This window comes from Kryptolebias marmoratus, linkage group LG3, assembly GCF_001649575.2.
Source record: "Kryptolebias marmoratus isolate JLee-2015 linkage group LG3, ASM164957v2, whole genome shotgun sequence".
NCBI classification, from domain to species: Eukaryota; Metazoa; Chordata; class Actinopteri; order Cyprinodontiformes; family Rivulidae; genus Kryptolebias; species Kryptolebias marmoratus.
In genome coordinates, this window is record NC_051432.1 from 151,861 (window position 1) to 175,050 (window position 23,190).

General features: G+C 41.2%; 2 protein-coding genes across 2 annotated transcripts; one reads left to right on the forward strand and one right to left on the reverse strand.

Annotated features, from left to right (window-relative positions):
* Positions 1 to 269: 269 nt before the first annotated feature.
* cct4 (chaperonin containing TCP1, subunit 4 (delta)) lies at positions 270 to 6,886 on the reverse strand. Its single transcript, XM_017433775.3, has 13 exons — positions 6,568 to 6,886; positions 4,881 to 4,933; positions 4,700 to 4,789; positions 4,468 to 4,576; positions 4,110 to 4,374; positions 3,888 to 4,020; positions 2,654 to 2,793; positions 2,475 to 2,571; positions 1,582 to 1,692; positions 1,326 to 1,456; positions 741 to 975; positions 536 to 649; positions 270 to 416 (listed from the first exon to the last, which is right to left on the reverse strand). The coding sequence occupies exons 1-13, from the start codon at positions 6,683 to 6,685 to the stop codon at positions 402 to 404; spliced, it is 1,611 nt and encodes a 536-aa protein (XP_017289264.1). The 5' UTR covers positions 6,686 to 6,886; the 3' UTR covers positions 270 to 401.
* A 186-nt stretch (positions 6,887 to 7,072) lies between these two features.
* pus10 (pseudouridine synthase 10) lies at positions 7,073 to 22,771 on the forward strand. Its single transcript, XM_017433741.3, has 18 exons — positions 7,073 to 7,201; positions 11,224 to 11,358; positions 11,475 to 11,759; positions 11,857 to 11,943; positions 12,064 to 12,098; positions 12,188 to 12,302; positions 12,547 to 12,608; positions 13,320 to 13,365; positions 13,539 to 13,603; positions 13,685 to 13,770; positions 13,853 to 13,978; positions 16,870 to 16,926; positions 17,298 to 17,374; positions 18,980 to 19,035; positions 19,447 to 19,564; positions 21,103 to 21,245; positions 21,921 to 22,020; positions 22,174 to 22,771. Exons 2-18 carry the CDS (start codon positions 11,233 to 11,235, stop codon positions 22,210 to 22,212), a joined length of 1,623 nt encoding a protein of 540 aa, XP_017289230.1. The 5' UTR covers positions 7,073 to 7,201; positions 11,224 to 11,232; the 3' UTR covers positions 22,213 to 22,771.
* The last annotated feature ends 419 nt before the right edge of the window (positions 22,772 to 23,190 follow it).

Below are 23,190 nucleotides of genomic sequence, written 5' to 3' on the forward strand. Positions count from 1 at the left end.
AAAGTAGCTCACACCCTCTTTAATCCTGCCCTGCACAAAAACACAACATTGTGCATCCCTGTAAATTACATGCATCACCAGGATTGTACTTCTTTGACTGCAAATTGTCCATACATACAATAATTTCATAGAGTTTACTGATAATTACTTAGCTATTAAATACAGTATTTGTTGTTTTCTAGATGGGCATGAAGATCATGACTAAGAATCTACACCAACAAATGAAAGTTTAACTTTCTGCAAAGTAATCAAAGAAAACAGGAAAAATCTGGAGTGTCAACAAAACAGAGCCATTTTTATTAAATTAGGCAAAGTAACAACTACAGTGGAAATCTGAGCGGACTGATGACAACATCCCTCGCAGAATGAGCAGGCCTCGGGACACAACTCACAGGATACACCTACCGAGTGTTCACCTGGAGCAAGATAAATAAACATGGAGTTCAGAACAAATCTGAGTATGTTTTAGAATTGTGAGCTTTAACAATAAAATTACAAAAATTAGAACTTAATCCACAGAAGTGTTGCTTCTTACCACATCATCGATCTTGAGGATGCTGCGGACCGTTTCTGTGGCCAGTGTCAGAGCACTGATGGAAACCAGGAGAGGCTGCACCACCAGCTCCTCCAGGATGTTGGAGATTCCTCCCTGTCACACGAACACACACAGGCAACGACTCAGGTACATTACCACACAGACGTCCTCTGTCCACGTGTCAAACAGCTGAACGGAGGCAAACCTTGCGAACGTTGATGCCGGCCATCTTGTCTCCATGTGCGTGTCTGTTGCGGAGCTCCGTCACGGTGGAGATGGGGTTCAGACCTGCGTTCTCAGCAAGTGTTGAGGGGATCACCTCCAGGGCGTCAGCATACGCCCGCACGCAGTAGGCCTCCATGCCCCCCAGGGTCCGCGAGTACTCTGACAGACGCACGGCCAGCTCGATCTCTGGAGCTCCGCCTCCAGCTATCAGAGCCCTGAAGGACAGACGAGCAGGAGATGTTCAGATTATTATTCTACAAATCCCACCAATCCTCTGCAAGTTTAAAATACAGGAAGCAACACTTATGGGATGAATGCTGTTTGCTCATTCTTATTACCCATGATCGTCAAACATTATTGCACTTATTTGAACACGTGTGAGAACGCTCTCCAGCCAAGTTGCTGAAACAACCAGGAGGGAAGAAATGGTGAGCTTTCTACAGTGCTGTTCCTCTGTTCGTTACGCTGCTGCAGGAGAAAGCCAAGCAGCAGCGCCTTTGTCAGAGGGAGGGTCAATCTGCTGCTGCTACAGCAGAGAAAACAAGACGCAGAGGAGCCCACTGACCTCTTCTTGACCAGGCAGCGGATGACGCACAGCGCGTCGTGGATGGAGCGCTCCGCCTCCTCGATCACAAGCTTGTTGGAGCCTCGAACCACGATGCTCACAGTCTTTCCAGGACTGCTGCAGCCTGTGATCTGCAACAAACACTACAGATGTTACGTTGTTCCAGCTGGTTTTTGTTAGTTGTACGCTACATGAAGAAAAGTGTTCCCTAAGATCTGCTTTAGTGCGAGCTCTGAATGATCCAGGACTTCTGTACCTTCACCAGTTTGCCCGAGCCGTCCAGGCTGACCTCCTCTGCCAGCTCCGCCGTGCCGAGCATTTCTGCGGTGAAGTGGTTGATGTGGGCGATGGGTTTGGTGCCAATCGTCTGAAGGGGAACAAAGGCTTCAAATGAGAACTGCTCTGGTAATTAAAAGCTGTATCTCTTTCTCACAAGATTTTAGACTAAGATTATTTCATGTTGAGAAATGACGGCGGTATGGATGTTCAGGTTAAACTTTTAAAATAATGGTGTGTGCAATCTCAAGATTGCAAAATTTCAAGCTCAAAGTGTGTGTTATGAATGACTCAGTTATAACAACATCAAATTTTAGCTCAGTATCTGTGAAACTGAGAGAGTTATATCCATTTTTGTTTCGGTTTATGTCTGTTAGCTGTGGCGGCCATCTTGAATTGGATCGACTCTAAAAGTTAATCAGTTGTAGATGTACTTTCATTGATTACTTTCTGCAGATTTCATTAAAATTTGTCCAGTAGTTCATGTGATATTTACCCACCTGTTTAGAGTTGCTTATGGCTAAATTAGGGTTAGAGTGCAGGTTTTTGTCTCTTTCTTACTGTTTATTCATTGTCACATGCTGTTTTTATTTTGTTTTTTAATTATGTAAAGCACCTTGAAATGCCTTGCTGCTGAAATGTGCTATACAAATAAAATTTGACTGATTGATGTGATATTTTGCCAACAGAGACACACACAGAGACAAAAACATTATTGCCCACTTGTCGTGTGTGTTTGTGTGTGTGTTGGGAGGATAAACATAAGTTAACAAACTCTTGAGGCAAAGTCAGAACAATGGCTGACTATTAGTTTCATTCAGGTGAACATTTGCCACCAGAAACAAGTGGACTGGATGGTATGAGGACACTCACCTTACAGATGAACTCAATGTCCTCCCTCTCAATGTCCTTCACCACCATGATCTTCATTTTGTTGAGGAAGTGCAGAGCGAGGTCGCTAAGTGCATCTCTGCCACAGGAGCGATGGTGGTTAGTGTGAAATATTGAACTTGAACACAGAAATGAGCACCAGCTCTTCTCGGTTCTGGTACCTGAGGATGGACTTCTGGATGAGCAGCACGTTGCAGCCGGCTTTCTTGATCTGTTTCACCAAGTTCAGAATGTAGGCGCGCTCCTCCCGCAGCACGCGGTCCATCTGGGCGTAGTCCGACACCACAATCTGGTTGTCCATCTGCATCCCAGAGAGAAGACAGGGAGGGGAAAATCTGATGAGTGCAAACATTTGCTTCAATTCTTGTTCGTTTAAGGAAACCATCCAATAAGCTTTCAGCATTGGAGACGTGATCAATTTTTTGAACAATATCTGCATGTAGTTTAGATTCTTTTGTAAAACTTACAAAGATCACCTGAGACACTTCTCATTTACTGCATTTATACCACAAAAATATAAATATGTGGGAAAAATTCATTTTTACTCTTCAATGTTTGAGACAACAGGACAAACAATGGTAGGGTGGGCAATACGTTAAGTATATTCAATAAATTGTATTGGTTATACCGTGACTATTGAGTATATCTAATTCATCTAATTTACAAGGAGTTTCACTTTTTCCAGGCTCTTCTAATGCATCACTCCCCCTCCCATCCAGAAAACACCTGCTTATTTCAGGAATTAGCTGCTTTTGTGACACTTTGGGTACAGACAAGGGAAACTGTTCCTGATAGAGGGACGTTTATATTTTATGGCTCATCGTCGTCAAAATAATTCTGGCTATCTAAAAGTTGCCATTTGTCTGAAAATATTAAAATAAGGAAAAGAGTTTTAACACAATCTCTTAAAAAATCCTGACAGTGACATATAACTCACAAAAGGGCTGTCAAAACTGTTTTTCAGCCCATAAAGAAAAAACTTCATGGATAAAACAGTCTCCTGGACTCGTTAATTAATGGTGTTATCAAATAGTAATTTGTTTTTTTGCAAACAAATGTCTGAGGATGAAAGTCAAAGTCACAATTTGTCCCTGCACTGACTAAATATGGATTTTAACATATCATAATATATGTTGCATATTGTCATTAAGTCCCAAAATAACATGAGCCCTTCTCATAGATTCAGTGAACATCAACTTAAAACCTTCACGTAGTTTTGCAAAAACCAGAAGAGTGTCATTGTGGTTTCTGACCTGAAATTAAAACAAACATCTAAGACTTCAATTCTGGACAGAAGAATAAATCTGCATCAATCTGTTAAAAGATTCAGCGTAAAACATCACCAAGAGCTGATCAGACAGACTGATCTCAGCTCAGCTTTATCAGCTGACTCACATCAGTCTTGGGAGGGGACAGACAGAACTGGATGAGGCCGATCCTGGCCTTCTCAACCCGGGTCACACCGGTGTTGGCCACCTTCTGGGTCAGCACCAACCCATCCACCAACTCACAGTCGTCAATGGTCCCTCTGAGAACAAAACACAAACTTGTAAATATGGCTTTTGAAAATCTCTAAGGACAAAAAAAAAAAAAAAAGGTCATGAAAAAGAAACCCACCCGAGCTTCTTGATGATTCTGATGTCCTGCAGGTCCACGCTGGTGGCCGTAGCCGGGTCGATGACTCGCATGACGGCATCCACGCTCATGGGTGCCAGCAGGCTGGAGTACTGGGACACCACCTTGGAGCACAGCGACGTGGTGGCACTGTTAAGGAGCGTCTCGCGGTCACTCAGCTCTACTGGTCGGCTCATAGCGGTCAGCACCTCAACGCCTTTATCTACAGCCTTCTGGAACGACTCAGACATGGTGGTGGGGTGGATACCTGTCCAATCAGACAACACAACGTAAACAATGCTGCTGAAATACAGACATCCTGCAGACACTTGGTCCCAATCCCCCCCGCAGTTCATCGTACCTTTCTGCAGCAGCCTGGAGCAGGCATCGAGCAGCGCTCCAGCAATCACCACAACAGAGGTGGTGCCATCACCAGCCTCAATGTCCTGGGCTTTGGACAGTTCTACCAGCTAACACACACATTTAAATCCAGATCATGAAAGGCTTCAATAATGCTCAATCAAACCAAGTTTGGCTTAAAATCAACGATTTATCAGTTTGTTTCTCGGCACGCATCATAAAAGACACATTACCATTTTGGCTGCAGGGTGGAGCACCTGCATCTGCTTCAGGATGGTGGCGCCATCGTTGGTAATAGTCACATCGCCTTTCTCATCCTGGATCTGAAACGTACAACAGTCTCCACTTAGTTACACACGTTTCTGAGGTTAAAGGGGAAAATTAGCTCATAAAGTCTGACACGCGTTCTCTCACCATCTTGTCCATTCCTTTGGGTCCCAGACTTGTTCTGATGGCATCGGCAACAGCTGCCAAATAAAGCAGGAATGAAAATCAACTTCTACAAAAATGATTGCTTCAAAAACCACACAAAACCTAAATAATATGTTTATTTTAAGAACATTTGTATCTGAAATACTGGTCTGAAGGTGGCGTAGTTTGACATCAAACATAACTGGGTGACCACCTCAAGCAGGGGTGACACAAGATCTCGAAAGATTAAAACATCACAAGAATTTTAGCTGAATAGAAAATTTTCTCTAGAACCAAAAATAAAACCATTTTGTGACTTTGGTTAAATTATTACTGATATACCCCACCATTTTAAATCAGTTGTGTAGCAGCAGTTTAAACAGGTCAGACACTAGGACCATGCGGTCACTTCTCTCAAACCCTGTAGTGAGTAGCTTCCCTGTTCTTCGGCAGCCTCTACAGCTACGTGCTGAGGGGAAGAGTCTCTGTCACACATTTAGTTAAAACAGAACAGACTCAATGCTAAAGTCACTCTGTAATTTGTCAGCTTTGAAGCTGAGAAAAAAAAAAGTTTGAACCTTTAGTTAATCCATCTGACTTAGGAGGAAAAAAGTCAAACTTTGAGGTGGAGGTGAAAAAAATAACCAGCCTCTCTGTGCAAACTGGTTATCTCTGTGTTCATCTGGGTGAGGAACATTTCTGTGATAAAGATACTAAACTCACAAAAAGAGTTTCACTCTAATCGGCCCTGACTACAAAGGCTGCATGAATTAATTTTATCCACATTATTTTTTTGTTTTCTCCGCAAAATTTAAGGCCAAATGTTAGAAGACATTTCAGTTTCAATAAAACAAGTGATAAAAAAATAATACATACAAAGTGAAAAATGTCTTAATTAAATTTTTTCCAATAAACTGTTTTGACTGATAAATAAGATATATCAAGAAAAGTTATTTTTAATTTTGTGTATCAATATTCTGACATAACAAATTTGAAAAACGTGGCAAATTTATTTATTTCTGTAAGAAAGCATTAAATCCAAGGTTTGCTCTTGGTCATGTTTATAATTCTGGCTCGTTGTGAAAATGAGCTGAACCTCCTGAGGTGTGAAGATCAGCAGAGATGTCAGTCAGTTGAGTTTATGGCAAAGACATTTTCTTTTAAATATTGTTAACAATGCAGTTTCCTGAGCCAAGTACCTCGTTACACCCCTAATCTCAGATTCATAAAACAAAGAATGTAAAGAAATGTAGAGTTTACAAGGAAAACCTCTTTAATCAAGAGGTAAATGGTTTCCTCACTGCCATAAAAACAAACCACCTATAGGTTTGAGTCTGAAGCGCCTACAGATAGTTTGAGACCTAATATAGCAGCCAGCCTGCTCCTTGGATGCTGACGTGATTATGTCGAGTCATGAACATCTGCACCAAACTCCTGTTATCGTGTCTGCTTGCTTTTACACACAGTTTGAACAAGAGCAACAGATGAAATGCAGGTCAGGATACTTTTGCCGCCCTTTAACACGTTTCGGACCTGCCTGGTAGAAGCTCTGAATGAATGAATGACGGTGCCCAGTCCGACGTCCCTCAGCTAACTTTATTAGCTTTAAATTGAGCTGGAGGGGGGCGGGGGGGGGGCTCTGTGGGCCTTTATCAGCAGGACCTACCACCCCGTCCGTGTTTCAGCTTACCTTTGGCAGCAGAAATATTACTGAAGCGAATCTGGGCCGGCTTGTCGCGGTCCACATACGCCCCTCCTTTGTTTTTGCCTCCAACTGAGACTTTCGGTGCCGCCATGGCTTCGGGCATCGCGCTTTTATATGCGATGGGAAATGTTCACGGGAGTCTCCGGAGCGGGACTGATGGGGCCACGGGGCTGAGACGGCGAGGTTAGGGCTCGGATGGACTTGGATTCAGATGGCTTCACCAGACTCCCCGTCAGAACCTTCCAGAACCCCGGCTGCTGCAGAGGAAAGGACCCGGCTGCCAAACGACCCGACGCAGAGAGATGACGCGATCAGACTGGACTAATCAAATGCCTTCTTAAAAATAAAATAAAATAAAATAAAAAGCAACCAAAAGTGTTTTGTAATTGTATTATTCGATTTATTCATTTTTTACCGCAGCAATGTGGGTAATTAACAAATTAAAGTAGAAAAATAGCCCATATCTCTTTACAAAGACTTCCTCTCTCATTCTGTACTTATCCGGGTTGATTGGTGTGGTCTGTGGGGCTGACAGTGGCCGGCAGAGAGCGCCTCGCTGGTGGTTTGATTTGTTTGATTTCTGTAATTTAATGTTTAGAAAGTAAACCCCTCAACATAGGTAAGTTCAACTAATATGTTTACTATAAAACCGCTTCACTGCTTGCGTTTAAATAGCCTGTTTGCTCGGTGCTCTGAGAAAGGATGCGATATTTCAGTCAGGTGTGTGTTAGAAAGCCAAGGTCTTCTTTCTTTGAGAAGTAGCGGTTTGTAGGTCATGTTAGTGTCCTTTAAACAATACTGTATACTGTTAGGAGCTCATGGTTAACATTACATGATTATAAACACCTTTTTTGTCTGTGAAATGTTCAGTTCAGGAGAACAGCCCGAGTGAAAGTTATTTATTTTTAGTTTGTGCCAAACTAACAACAGCAGGCTTTAAACTATCAGATGAGCTGGGAAAACAAAACCTGGGCTTCAAGTCAGTCGTTTAAGGTTGTTTCATGAGCAAGAGTCAGGAGGCTTTTGTTGTCTAAATACAGCAGGAAAATAGATGAATTAGAATTGGATTTTGAACACTGACCCAAGGACAATAATATGGGCTTTCTAATTATTTCTTTAGCTCTGTTAAAGAGAAATACAAGTACATATCCATAAAAGTTAATGTATTTCAGTTCAAAATAGAAACTCATTTAAAGATTCATTTCACACAGAGTGATACATTTCAAGTGCTTATTAATATTAATTTTGATTGTTGTGGTTTACAGCTAATGAAAACTCAAAATTCAGTTTCTCAGAAAATTAGAGTATTGGGAAAAGCCCAATGGATTAACACCAGGAGCCACCCACAGGTAGATCCAGGACCCGGGCTACAGCTGTCTCATTCCCTGTGTCAAACCACCCCTGAACCAGAGACGTCCGAGGTGTCTTACCTGGGCTAAGGACAAACAGGACTGGACCGTTGCTCAATGGTCCAGTGTCCTGCAGATGAAAGTAAATTTTTCATTTCATGTGGAAATCAAGGTCCCAGAGTCTGGAGGAAAAGAAGAGAGGCACTTCATCCACGTTGCTTGAAGTCCAGTGTAAAGTTTCCACAGTCAGTGATGGTTTGGGGTGCCATGTCATCTGCTGGTGTTGGTCCACTGGGTTTCACCAAGTCAAAAATCAGTGCAGGCATCTACCAGAACATTTTAGAGCAGTTCATGCTTCCCTCTGTTGACAAGCTCAATAAAGATGCTGATTTAATTTTCCAGCAGGACCTTTCACCTGCCCACACTGCCAAAATCAGGTTTAATGACCATGGTATCACTGTGCTTGACTGGCCTAAACCCCACAGAGAATTTCAGAGGTTTAGTCAATAGGAAAATGAGAGACATCAGATGACGTGAAGGCCACGATTCAAGCAGAACTCCCAGAACTCCTCAGAAGGTCCAGGCTGATGGCCTTTGTGCCATGCTGCATTCAGGCAGTAATTAAAAAGAGTCCTGACCAAATACTGAGTACATATACTGTACAATAGACATACTTTTCAGTAGGCCATGATTTCTGTATTAAAAATCCTTTTTTATTGGTCTTATGTGATACTCTAATTTTATGAGAAACTGAGTTTGGGTTTTTTTTAGCTGTAAGCCCTAATAATCAAATATTACAAACATAAATGCTTGAAATACATCACTTTGTATGCAATGAACCTATATATGAGATTCACTTTTTGAATTGAATTACTAAAAAATAAGAACTTTTCAGTGATATTGTAGTTTATTGAGACATACCTGTGTATAGAAAAGATCATTTATTCACATTTTAGAGAGCCTTGATGTGGACATTTACATATTTATACCAATGATCATTTGATTTGTGCTAAAAATCCAAATGTCAAAAGATCAAGATAGAAATTTGTTTTTTGACACTGTATTTTGGCAAAATGTAAGATAAGAATTTTTATCATGACTTAATGGACATATTTTGTTTTATCTATTTGAACTACAGAAGTTGGGAGGGTAAGCAAAAAATAAAAGAAAAAAATGCTATGATTTTAACATTTACTTTGAGTTTTACTTCATTGGTTGTGGACACAAAATAATTCAGGTTTTGACTTATCAGCTTTATTTTGCTTGTTGATAAATCCTAGATTTTCGATCTCTGTCTCTAGATTTCATGTCTGCAACCCATTCCAGAAACATTGTGACAAAGCAGTTTATGACGAATAACTAGGTTACTACTATTCTTACTACTACTATTATTACTACTACTGCTACTACTGCTGCTATTGCTTGTCACAATAGTGTTATTTCAACCAGGTGATGTCAACAGGTGATTGTGGTCTTGATTTGGTACAAAAGGAGGATCTGTGAGAGGCTGAGTCTCTGAGGTTCTTTAGGTTGTCAACAAATACTTGAGAAAAATCAAGAAGTTGTTTGATTGGTATGGCGTGTCATGTTTCTCCCTTTTAAAGTTCAAATTATTATTACACCAATTAAGAAATCTGTTTCTGTTTCGGAGCATAAAAGGCAAGAACACAAGCTCCAGTTGGATACCCTGATCCCTTTAGAAGAAACTGCATCTGTTGCTGATAGAACCTGAAGATTATTTTGGGAAACCCTTGACAAGCAGTAAAATACAGAGTTTCATTTAGAAGTGGGATGGACCATCCATCCGTCTTCTGCTTCTCCATGGTGGGGTCACCAGACAACCCTCTTCCCAGCGACACTCTCCAGCTCCTCCTGGGGAATCCTGAAGATGTTCCCAGGCCAGAGAGGATACATAATCCCTTCATTGGGTTCTGGCTCTTTCCAGGGGTCTCTTCCCAATGTGACCTGCTTGGAAAACATCGCTTGTGAACCAGACTCCCAGACACTTGAACTCCTCCACTTGAGGCAAAGCATCACCAGAGGGAACAGTCCACCTTTTTCTGTTTGATGGACTGTCACACTGTAAATGTTTTCCAGCAACAAGTTCCAAAGTCTGTCTCTGTGATGGTGTGGAGCTGTTTTTACTTCTGCGATGGAGGCGTTAATGTAGAAAAGTCTGCATAATTCTATTTATTCTGCATAATTCTAGAATTGTGCCGCTCAAGGTGGCTGCATGTTGGAGTAGCTCTGTTCCATTCATTCTGAGATATTGCTTTTGAAAACTATTCCTCTTTTTTTCTGGTTGTAAATCACTTTTTTTGGATGATTACTTCCTCTGGTATCGGATGCTGTGCAGCTGGAAGGATTTTCACTGAAGCCTTTTTACTTTTGGACATTTTGTTCTGATGCGTAACCATGACAACAAGTGTCAAATGTGAAGAACCCTGAACTCCAGTCATGGTCAAAACCAAGCAAAGTGCCCATTTATCCACCGGAGGTGAAGTTCCCAGGAAGCAGCTCGCCACCAAAGCTTCCCGCAGGAGCGCCCCGACCACCGGCAGAGTGAAAAGCCTCATCTCTATAGGCTCGGTACCATGGTTCTCAGGGAGATCCACCACTACCAGAAGTCCACCGAGTTGCTCATCCAGAAGCTGCACTTCTAGAACCTGGTCCGGGAGATCACCCAGGACTTCAAGACCGATCTATGCTTCCAGAGTTCAGCCGTTATGGCTCTGCAGGAGGCCAGCTAGGCTTACCTGGTGGGGCTCTTTGAGGACACCAGGACCGAGGACAAATCGGGACAGATCGCTACAAGAGACCCTTCCTGCCCACAGCAATCAACTCTTTAACAAAACCAGGATTATGAGCTACAACAACATTTAATTTCCCTTTGGGATTAATAAAGTATTTTTGAATTTGAATTGAATTGAATAATTTCCAGGGATATTAAAGTATTTTTCAACAAAACAATGTAAAACCACCTTCATCACAGATTACAAAGTGCAGGGGAAGGAAAGGGTACAGGTACTGGCCTGCTTGCAGTTCTGACCTGCCTTAATTCTTGTTCTGGGCCAATATCAGCAAATACTGTAAATTATAAAGCCACCATTGGTCACTACTTGACACATTTGATGCCTTTCAGTGATTCATAAAAAAAACAGTAAACATATTAAAAGGATGTGAAATGCTTCCAGCGATACAAAACAATATTTAAAGAAAAAAGCTCTGTTCACTCTGGTTAATGATCGGAGCCAGTCTGACAGGATGTATGTGCATGTTGCTCCTCCTGCAGCCTGCTGTCATGCTGCCGCTGAAGGAGAAAGATAAACCCATCATCCAGAAGCTGCTGTCAGCCGGCTGCTGCGCCCGCTGTGTCCTCCGGTTCTGCTGCCTGAGCGTCCACGCCGCTTATAGACAGCCGCCCCAGGTAGGACTCTCTGCATTCTCAACATGAGTCACCGTTCAGATTCATCCAGAAAATGTTTTTTTTCTGTTTCACTCAATAAAAACCTTCAGTGGCTGATCGCCTCTCGTCCCATGCAGGAGACACTGAAAGAACTTCAGGCTTTTGTTACAGAAAAGGAAAGCAGCAAAGTTCAGCATTCTTCCACTACTGAAAACAACAAGTCCCATGACGCAGCTGCGTCAGAAACACTTGGAGGCCCACCCAGTAAAAGAGCTAAACTGGAGCCCAGTGAGGCGGCTGCTGAGTCGGAAGAAAACGCTGCTGCTGCTGTGATCACATGGAGGAACGAGGAGGAGTCGCGCGTGTGTGTTGTGTGTTTGGGAATCCTGCAGGGTCTATGTGGGGCTGAACAGGCTGCAAAGGTGTGTGTGCTGAGATTTGGTCATCCTTTTCTGTGACGAGCGTTGTTAAATTGACAGGAAGTGTCAGGTTGGACCGGTTTCTGGTGTATTTCCACAGATTGCAGAGGCAGTGAAGAAAGGAAACTATGAGTTTGACACACTGGTGTTGTCCGTCTCCCTGCCTGCCCAGCTCTGTGTCCGTGAGGTAAGTGTGTGTGTGTGTGTGGGTGTGTGTGTGTGTGTGAAGGCAACGTTGCATCAGTTTCCAACCTAAATGACACAAACAGTTTCTCTCTTCATTAATGTGATGTTTGCCCCCCTGCAGCACTCTTGTTGGCTCCATGTGAAGAAGGAAGTGAGGTGAGAGCGTTTATCCTTGACATGTTGAACATCAGTGCCTTTAACGTTGGTCATCATGTTAGATTTACGCTGGTTTGTTGTTCTTTCAGAGAGAAGGGCCTGGCGCTTACCAAGGATGATGTCATCCAGGTGAAGGAGGCCTTCAAGTGGACCATGCAGGGTCTAGTTGCAAAGCAGCTTGGGGGCATTGCTGTGGTTACCAAAGTAGGTACAATCCAACCACACAGAGCAGAGCTTCATAATAGCAGTGGCTTATTTTCCTTTGTTTACTTTTGCTTTTTAAAGATGTTTTGACGCAAAAACAATTACAGAAAAACTTGTAAAACATAGGAACAGCTTTAAAAAAAAGTAAACAAGACATTTGGACATTTGTTCCATTGGAAGAAGAAAATCCTTCATCCTTACATTCTCATAATCAAAGAACACTGAGCTCAGCTTGTGTTTTCAGAGCTCGTTTGAGGTCGGAGTGGAGTTCACTCACCCAGAGACGGACTCCGACTGCCACTTCCTGTGAGTCCTCAGCTGCCGTGAACACATTTTAAAAACACTATCTGATTTGTCACTGAACAAAGAGCAGTTAAAGCCATAACAATCCTTGAAGGATGACATATCGCCCACCGCCTTTCGTACCAGAGTTTTGAGAAATGATGGAGCCGTAGCAGTTTTGGTCAGACATTTAAAAAAATAACATTGTGCACGATATCATGTGATACTTCAAAGATGTCACCCTCAGAGTATGTGTTGTGAATGACTCTCAGCTACTACCATATTAAATTTTAGCTCAGTATCTGTAAAACTGACTGAGGTATAGCTGATTCTGTGCTGGTTGGTGTCAGTTAGCTGTGGTGGCCATCTTGAATCAGAACGAGGCCATAAGTTAAGCAGTTGTAGACGTTCATCTAAGGGTAACTTTCTGAGAGTTTCATTAAAATCAGTCCAGTGGTTCATGAGATTTTTTTGCTAACAGACAGACACACACACACACACACACACACACACACAGACATTGTCTGCCTTTACTTTTTGTGATGGGTGATAAGCAAAATCCTGAAATACCAACATTACAAATGACCAGTCCAGTTCAGTCTCAGTGGATTTTACAGTCAAACATTCCTTAAAAGCATTCATTAGGTGACCAGAGTTATTTTACAAACAGAAACATTTAAAAGTGAACAGATGTGATGATTGACCGGTCCTAAACCTGTTCTGTCCATCCTGCAGGGCTAAATCCTGTCCTGACTGCTTCAAACCCACCAAGAACAAGCAGGTGAGGAGGCAGGAGACCAAACCCTGATTTTACATCAGACAATCAGTTTAAGTCAGCTAATTGCCACTGAACTGAAAAAGCCAGAGAAGAAATCCTTGTTCTCGTTGATAATTACGTTTCTAAATGTGTTTCCAGATGAGCTGAACTGATCTGTGTTCTGCTTCTTTCTGCAGTCCGCGTTCACCCGCATGGCTGTGGTCAAAGCTCTGGAAAAGATTTCTGATGCCAAGTTCCTGGAGTAAGTAACACCTGGACAAGTCGTTCCTAGAAAGCAGCGTGCTTGAAATGCTCAGTGTTAGGTTTTGCTTCTCTTTACCAGACACTACCCTTGTCCTCCAGCTCATCCGAGCAGCAGCTGCACCCCTCAGGACGTTCAGTGTCTCCACGTCTCTGTTTTTATAGCTGGTAAAGCACACATTAAGAACATTTCTCTGCGTCCTTTTTCACACCGGAGGAGACCTAAACTATCCTTCCTTCGAATGTTCAGGGAGGTACAACAAGTTCTGCCGCAGCCTGCCTCAGACGCCCTGGCTGATCGATGGAGAGAGAAGGATGGAGTCCTCGGTGGAAGAGCTGATCGCAGCACCCATCCTGTCTGCATTCAGAGCGGACGGTGAGCCTAACAAAACCAGCTGTAGAGATCTTTTTTGTAGTCCTTGAGGGAAAAAAAAGTCGTATTCACCTGTAACTTTCTGTGATTACACATTAGTCTGACTTTGCTTTAAGAAATGCCTGCAGCCCTTCGCTCTGGATTGAAATCATCACTGACATGAGTGTGTGTGTGTGTGTATATATATATATATATATATATATATATATATATATATATATATATATATATATATTCAGACATTTACATGGCAAACACTTGAGTTACTAAAAACACAGGCCTGGATTCATCACCGTTTTTTTTTTAACATCTGTCTAATTCTTAAAGCCAGTGATTCTCAAAATCTGGACTCCAGTCTGGATTTGAACCAAACAAGTCCATCTGGATCTAACATATTTATGTTACATTATGTAACATTATTATATCAGACTGCATTGAATTGCATCGGTACGATACAATGAAGAAAGGTGTGGTACCTTTAGGAGAGAGAGAGACTTCATGGGGCGAGCTAGGGGGGATCTCACTGAGCAGCGATTGTTGGACACTAGTTGGTGACTCAAAATAAAAAAATTATAAAATAGACAAAAGTTTCTGCTCAGCCTTACTGAGTTAGCATTTGCGACCAAGTGACCATTGAGCCGTGCGGCTGTGTTTTGTGCGGCCAATTTTTACAAATTGCTGCTTATTTTCTTGTTAACGGCTCACAAAATTGTATTAAAGGTTGTGCGCATCATTCCACTGCCCATGTCCGCCCGCGTGGCCCGCTTCGTACCCACCATGGCAACTGACACAGGCTGCAGCTTCAGCCCGTCTGTCATTATTAAAAACTGAGGCAGCAGAGAAGAAGGTGTTAAAGTCACATCACCATGGAGTTATCTAAATGTGCCAAGAAACGAATGTAGACTTAAACGGAGCGGACAAAGAAACGTGTATTTATTTTGTGCTCACCACATATCTGTGTGAGTCTGCATTCTCAGCAGTATGTGTAATAAAAAACATTACAAATCAATGTTTAATTCAGTTACTCTGTCTGGCAGCAACAGTTTTTGGGCTGAGGTTTAAGCAGCTCTTTGAAGGCAGACGGTTGCTTTGGATTTGACCTCTCAGGGCATCTATAACTTTTCCCTTAACTCTTTTGATGTTACAAAGCTTTATTGCCTTTACGCTCAGTTTATTCAATATGTTCATTCCTGTGTAAAAACAAAGGCATTTTATTTTGCAGAGGCATGAAACATAATTAAGTTAACCAAGTTTAAGTAAAAATTTCTTGTAAAACTACAGACCACCCTAAGCTTTACTGTCAAAATTTAGTTATAGGTTATAGGTAAAAGGAATCATTTGTTTTGGTTGCAACTTAAGCTTTGACCTTGTCTGGAAATAAGATTTGGACTTTTCCATTTAAAGTTTGAAAACCCCCGCTCTAAGGCCTCACACAGAGACATTTGTCCCACCTCACTGGCGCAGTTTGTCTACATTTAAATGAGGTTTTGCAGAATTTTGAGGAAAATCCTCCTGTGTTTGTGTAAACAACTGCTAGAGCAAAAAGCGTCTGACTCTCAGCTGTTTGCAGCACTCGCTTTGTGTCAAATATTTACCGTCTCCTGAGAGCAGGTGGTGGTTGTGTCTCAGAAGATAACGAGGAAGAGCTGCAATCTGCTGCACTGTTGTCTTCACAAAAAGAGGACAGGCATGTCAGGAAGAGTATAATTCATCCCCTCTTCCCGTGCTGAGTGTCAGACATTGTTAATTCTACAAATAAATTATCGTAAAAGTGTCAAATCTAGTTGCAGCTGTTTTACATTCAAAATACAAAACATTTGGTTATAGAAGATTTCAACCACATCCAGAGGTTAAACAGAAGTCAGGTCAAAATATAAACCAATTTATTATGTTGAAAACAGGAGGATGCAGAAAGCACATACTGTCATTTATTGATTTAGAAATGCCATGCCGAGGGTGATTCCTCCCCTCATGTTGTTCACGAGGTTTTCAGGAGTGTCTCATCCATTAAGACCTGCAGCTCACTGTGAGGGAAACCTTTCTCCTCCTTTCTGTCGCATTTGTGCCTGATGTGTTTGTGGTAGAAGTATGGAGGACCGAAGGCGACATAATCAAAAAAAAAAGGCAGAAGTATATACATTTTTCTTTTGCCTTTTCCTTGCACGTGCGTTTTCGTCAATTAATGTTTATATTTTGCTTTTTTTTTCCTTATACATTTCCTCCTCTCTAATTACTGTGTGCATTTCTGCCTCAGTATGCAAATGAGGAGGCTGTCTTCTTGGTCCAGCTCCTCTCCTATTGGTCAATAACCAGGAAGGAGCAGGATCCATGTGCAGATTGATTGTTCATGCCTGCGCTCTCGGCCGTTTCAGTAGAATGCCTCATTTGAGAGGAAGTGAAGTCTAGCAGAGATGTCTCAGACAGCTGCAGAAGAGTTAAGGCACCTTGCTAGCTTAGCTGACAGCAACACAGTCAGTGATGACTATTATTTCCCTTTCCAAACCCCTAGAGTGCAGAGGAGGTGCGCTTTGATACAGAACTTAAAACTTGCAGTGGACCCAGCCAACAGGATCCTGTTCTGGCTTCGACCTCCAGGTCCCCATCAGAGGTTTATCAATATATACGGTCCTTGGATCTGATGCAGAAAGAATCAAACTGCTTCCAGCTGCTGCACCTCATGGGTGTTTGTGGTAAATCATCAGTTCTATTTATTATTAGACCTATTTTTACGCTGAGAAGTAGCAAATAGAGGGTGCAAATGATGAGCAAAAAACAGGCGCTGCACAGTCTTAGTGAATCCAGGCCACAGAGTTTAACAATTAACTCTAAACACTGAGCAGTCAGGGAGAACATGAACATGTGGAACAATAACATGTTTTTTCTTTGTATTGCAGGATTTAATTTCTCCTCGTCGGGTAGAGAGGATGTGGATGTCCGAACTCTTGGAAATGGTGAGATTCCTAAAGGTCCTGTATGTTGGATGTAAAGACATCTGAATTTCCCCGCCTGACACTAAACTGAGGTTGGGACATTGTTAGGCAGTGTTTGGGATGTCCTTCCTGGGCTACTGTAGTTGAATGGCAGAAGACAGATGAGGGCACATTGACAAAAATAGTTACCAATGAGACAAAAACACAAATTGTATTCATCTATCGTTTTACTTGATTGTATGCTAATAAAAACATGCTACATGTAGTAAATATTTTTTCAGCCAACAGATGCCCCCAGATGTCACAATTGAATTACATTCGCACTGAAGCACTTATTTATTTTGACCTTTCTTTTTATGTATTTGTTTTTTGTTTTTTTTTTCCACTGGCAGGACGTCCTTTTGCGATGGAGCTGCTGAATCCTCACAGGTCCAGATTCAGCAAAGTGGAGATGATGCAGCTACAGGAGGTGCTGAACGACGTGTATTAGGGCCACTCAGAAGGAAAAAAAACAAGGAGGAAGATTAAAGTGTAAATTTTGAGACTAAAGAGTAAATGTCAAGAGTAAAGTGTAAATATTATGAACAAAAAAGTGTCAATTTAATTAACAGAAAAAGTTGCAATGTTGAAAAAAGTCATTTTTCAAGCCTTTAGCCAGCAGGAGTGAACCCCGCTGTGCTCCTCAACTCGACTGGATTTGATCCATTTGTTATCATATCTGACGGTTATGGGGCACGTTTACTAAATTAAACCCAAAAGAAGATGCTATATTTTTTGTTGAACCAGTCCAAGGTGTGGTTTAATATTCTTGCTGCACCAGAACCCTCAGAACATATGTCATCCCTTCACAATAAGAGTCTCAAACACTGTGTGCTAACCTCAGCTAACTGTCTCTAGATGTGGACATTATTGTTCCTCAGTAAAATGGACACTGCAACCTAGACCACCAGAAATTCTGAGACTATGTAGAAGTCGACACTCAGTGTTTGTTTGAGACTTTTATTGTGAAGGACTGAAAGAAGTTCTGTGAGTTCTGCTGCAGCAGGAGGGATAAACCACACATCAGACTGGTTTAATCTCAAAATATAAAAACAAACAAAACTTCCTCCATGGTTTTTTTTTTCTTCTGAGTGACTCAAATACACAGTCTGAGCTAAATGTCTTGTTTCTTTTTCAGCGAGAGAAAAATATCCAAAACAACACCGAGAACTTGATCCAGTTCTGCTTTCTCAAGTGCACGAGAAGAAGTTTAGGCCTTTATTTTAGGCCTCATGTACAAAACTATAAATATGTACTTTAGCCTTAGCGTCTGAGCTGAAGGATTGGACAGACAGTCCTCATAAAGCCAACGTTAGCTCTGAAACTGTCCTCATGATAGTAATTTGTAATGTTCATGCAGACAAAGCTCTGAAGGCTCAAAATGCTGCAGCTCTGATTCTGACAAGAACATTACTCCACAATTAATTTCTCTCCATCAGCAGCAGGAAGAATTTAAACTCCAATATAAAATGGAAGGCCTGGCGTCCCTTGAAAGAACAGCAGCCACATGCCCGCTGCCTTTCATGGCAGAGGTTTAGACTGAGATCATCTTATGTTGAGAAGGGACGAAGTTTACTGCTTCTCTGATACGAGTTAGTTAAATCAGGGCATCGCTTTTTTAAGTAACTCAACCCCATCACTCTGAGGTCAAAGAGTCATGGTGATAAGCATGCCCTTTTTCCCATTTGATGCATGATAGGAAAATGACTAGAAAGATGCTGAATTGTTCAAATACTTAACCCTATTTCTTTAAAATATAATAATTTGTTTTCAAAACTTATGCTTCTTTTTTTTTTACTTCTCAGATGTGCATGTTATTGTTAAAAAAACCCTAATACTTAGTTTTTAAGGTTAAAACTCATGTTTCAATATTCTGCTTTGTTGTTGTTGTTTTCAGGTAAATGTGGGATTTATAGGATTTTACATGATTGTGTTCAATTTTTATAAAGATCCAAAGTTTAGAGTTCTTCGTGTTAAAAATCCGCCTCTAGCCTCCTGTGCTGTTGGACTGCTAACCTCGTTGCTCTGTTTTCAGACAATAAACAAGTCCTCAGACAAAATTCGAGTCAGAGACCTGCAGATTGTAACCAGGTGAGTGATGGACATTGAGAGCTAAAACGTGTGTGTGTGTGTGTGTGTCTGTGGCCATGTATTTGATACATTGTGGGGACAATTTCCTAACATATACTAACTTGTGAGGACCGACTGCTCCTCGTGGGGACCAAAGCCCGGTCCCCACGAGTAGAAATGATGTTTTTGGGTTAGGGGTTAGGTTTAGGACTAAGGTGTGAATTGAGTTTAGGTTTGGTTTAGGGTTAGGTATGTACTGGTAATGGTTAGGGTTAGGGTAAGGGTCAGGGTTAGGCTGTAGTTAGGGTGCAGAAATGAATGGAAGTCAATGGAAAGTCCCTGCAAAGATAGAGAGACATAACGTGTGTGTGTGTGAGCGTAAGTGTGTGTGTGAGAGCTGAAACAGAGGTCCACGCTGTGTGTTTGCTGCAGGGAGGCCATGAGTCACATGAAGGAGGGAGAGGAGGAGAAGACGAAGTCCTACAGGGCGCTCATCTGGACCCAGAAACCCATCCAGAGTGAAGACATCACCTTTATTGATGACATTAAGGTCAGTCGGGCTCAGCTGATACCTGTGTCTCTGGACTGAAGGTACTGTTTACACAAGTAACTAATACAGTATATTTGACAAGATCTGTTTCCAAATACTATTGAAATATAAATAATCCAGTTGGTACAAAGTTAGAAGCAAAGGAATGGGCTCAAAAGCTGGTATGTAACTATCATTCTGGGTTTTTTGTCAAACTTCACAACTTTACAAAAGATAAGATTGTTCAGGTTTCGAGCGATCATCCAGGCAGTTCAGGTCCCAGTTTTTCCCTACAGTAGGGATAATATTAGTTTGATTTCCTTCTGGGTTTGTAAGTTTACCCACTTACAAAGAAATGAACAGTTACTGATTTTTACTGTAGTTTCATTTCAGTGTAGAGAGACAGAATATGAACTATAAATCCAGAAAAAAAACCCACATAACATAAAAGTTGAATTTCATTTGAATGAAATAAATACATCTGCAACTCAGACAAAGTTTCAATGCTGTGTAAAATGTAAATAAAATCCAAATGCAATGATTTGCAACTCTCATACAACTACATCTTATTTACAATAGAACACAGTAAACATATCAAATGTTGAAACTAAGAAATTGTACCTTTTTTCCTTTATTTATTTCTTTAAATAAGTTAATTTTGAATTTGGCAGCAACACATCTCAAAAAAGTTGGGACAGGGTCATGTTTTCTACTGTGAAGCTTCCCTTCTTTAGTTTTTTAAGGGTAAATAAACCTATCTCATAGAGCCCTAAAATATATTAGAAATGCACTGTATTACTGTGTTTATTTTATCCACTAGCTTACAGTTGAATAAATACTTTCACTTATCTTAAGGAAAAGTTCAACAAGAACATATGTAGGAAAAATTCACCTTTAAGCTAATTCACTTTCTTTAAGTGCAAAAAATGCAACATTTCCAAACTCAACAAATAATTGTTTTTAAAAATGTGTGAATACAATATTGAATAAATATTGTTCAATATTGTATTTGATTATTATTTTTTTTCCACAATCAAGCAGCCTTACAATGTTGTCCCATTCTTGTCTGATGGAGGATTCTAGCAGTTCAAGAAATCCTGGATCTTATTTTGGTGGACGGGAGCAGATGTTGTTCTAAAACCTGTATACTTTTCTGCACTGATAGTTCCTTTCTGTGTAAGCTATCAATGCCAGAGACACTAATGAACCCCCATAACATCAGAGAAGCAGGCTTTTAACCTGTGAATTGAATGGACCCTCTCCTCTTTAATGGGGGTTTATGAGATTTGCAAATCATTGCATTCTGTTAATATTTACAGTTTACACAACAACCCAACTGTTTCAGAAATGGAGTTATAGTTGATCTCCAAGCAAAATAGGACTTTGTACTTAGTGGAGAAGCTTGTGTTGGCAAGCACAGCAGTCTCATCATCCTCACCTCATGAGGAAGATCTTAAATGGAGCTCCAGTTTAAGGATGCTTGTTGGTCTTTTTATGTTTCTTTGTTTCTGAACAAAGAAATGCTGAGATCTTAGAGTTTCTGTTGGTTGTTTGTTCAGGATCTGACCCTGGATCAGAAGACTCCTCTGAGGGTTTTACACCGGCGGGCGCTGGCCATCCGACAGAGAGTCATCCACAGCATGAACACCCGCTTCGTGGACTCTCATCACTTCTACCTGGGGCTGAAGACTCAGGCTGGGACGTATCCGCACTTTAAAAACCTCATTTCTCCGTCTTGTGTCAAAGTGATGATTCCAAACAACAGACCTGAAAATTAATGACACTACAGAGGCTGACTTTGTGACACAACCGCCACACTAGTTACTTCTGTTTGTTTAATCTGAGTACCTGCAGCTGTAGAATAGTGTGAATGCTTTCTTCATTTTGTATTGTTTTACTTTTGGCTGCTGTGACTTTTGTTTTTTTTTTTCAAAATATTTAACTTTATTTACAGATATTACCCCAGGGGCTATGGTAGCTCAGTAGTCAGCGCTGCTGTCTTGTATTCTTGAGGCTAAAGTTCAAGCCTGGGTTGTGTCAGGAGGAGCATTCGGCTGACCCCTGCAGAAGGGAGCAGCTGCAAGAAATTAAATTACAAATATTTCCACTAAGAATTGAAATTTTGTTAATTACATCAGACATTGTTCTCTTTAAAATCTTTTTAAGCATATTTGATTTATTTTTGTCTTTATATGCTACTTTTACTTGTTAGCTAAAATAGCACAAGAGTTCTGTTACCTTTAGCTTTAGCTAGAATTTACCTTCTGCATTACTGCGTTTCAGCTTCTTTAGTAAACTTCAGCAGTCCTTCAGAGCTCAGCTTGTGCAGTTAAAAGCTGGGAGTGAACCTGATGTGTTTCTTAATGATCGAACCCAGCTACATTAAAGAGTTTGTCCACGGAGACTTTGGCCGCACCAAACCAAACATGTGTCAGCTGCTGAAGACGGACACGGACATCCTGGAGCTGGACGTGGAGGTGGGATAAACGGAGCTGTAGGTCTTCACATGTGGAGACAACCCAATGTGGAAAACCTTCATCATTTCTTGGTTTTAAAAAAAGATTCTCCTTAACTTAAAACAGAAGGGTGAGCCTGATGTCTCACGTGCTGATTTGTGTTTCCTGTCTCAGTCTGTAGATGTGGACTGGCCTCCCGCCATCCCAGAGTGAACGCTGTCCTTCCACGCCGGTTCTGGACTCAGCCTGTACTGAGAGGCCTCAGCTTCAAGTGGACCGGTTCTGTCACTGGGAGCTCTAACTACGAGGACCAGGTCTACTCGGGTCACGATTAGGTTTTCTGTTGAATATGGCAGTATCTTCAATTTGATCTCAGGATATTTTTTTGACAAAATGTCCTCATTCTGTTGAGACTCAGAGTTTTTTATTTTTGTAACCGTGGCGATGAAAAGACGTTTTAAGAGTTTAAATTCTGCAGAGTTTGATTTTTTTTTTAGTGTGATGACAGAGGAATGATCCTGACCTGAAATCAGCAGATTGGTTCTGTTGATCTAATGGACTTTCTGACATGAAGTTTACTGGAACTGTTGGGGTTTTTTACCCCTGCGGCCGAAACAGATTTACTAACTGAGCAACATGTTTAAGAAAACAGGCAAGATCATTTGTCAAGAAGGACAAGTTCTTAAGCTGTCAAAATCATCTTCTTTTGCTTTATAATGAGCCCAGTTGTACTGTCCATTTGTTTTTTTCTTAATAAAAAGAAAAACCGTCAGTATGGTCATTATTTCATCCCAGCAGAAATTACTCAGTAATTGTTACCTGCTGCCATTAAAGACAGGCTCTGAAATGTAGAAATCCAATGATTTCCTTCTGAAAGCTTCACTAAAATCCTTGCAGTTGTTTCATGAGATATTTTACTAACAAACAAGGCCGACTCCAGCAGTTAATGCCAAGGTTTTAAACAATGATGTGTGGTAAGCAGCCCTAGTGTTGTTAATGAATTGTAATGTTATATCTGTAAAACTGCTTCAGTTAGTCGTATTTGTGCCTTCCAAGGTCAGATAGCTGCAGCGGCCATCTTAAAATCAGTTATAGATACACATTCAAAGGTTACTTTCTGCAAATTTCATAAAAAAAATTGTCCTCTGGTTCATGAGATATTTTACAGACAGACACAAAAACACAGCATTT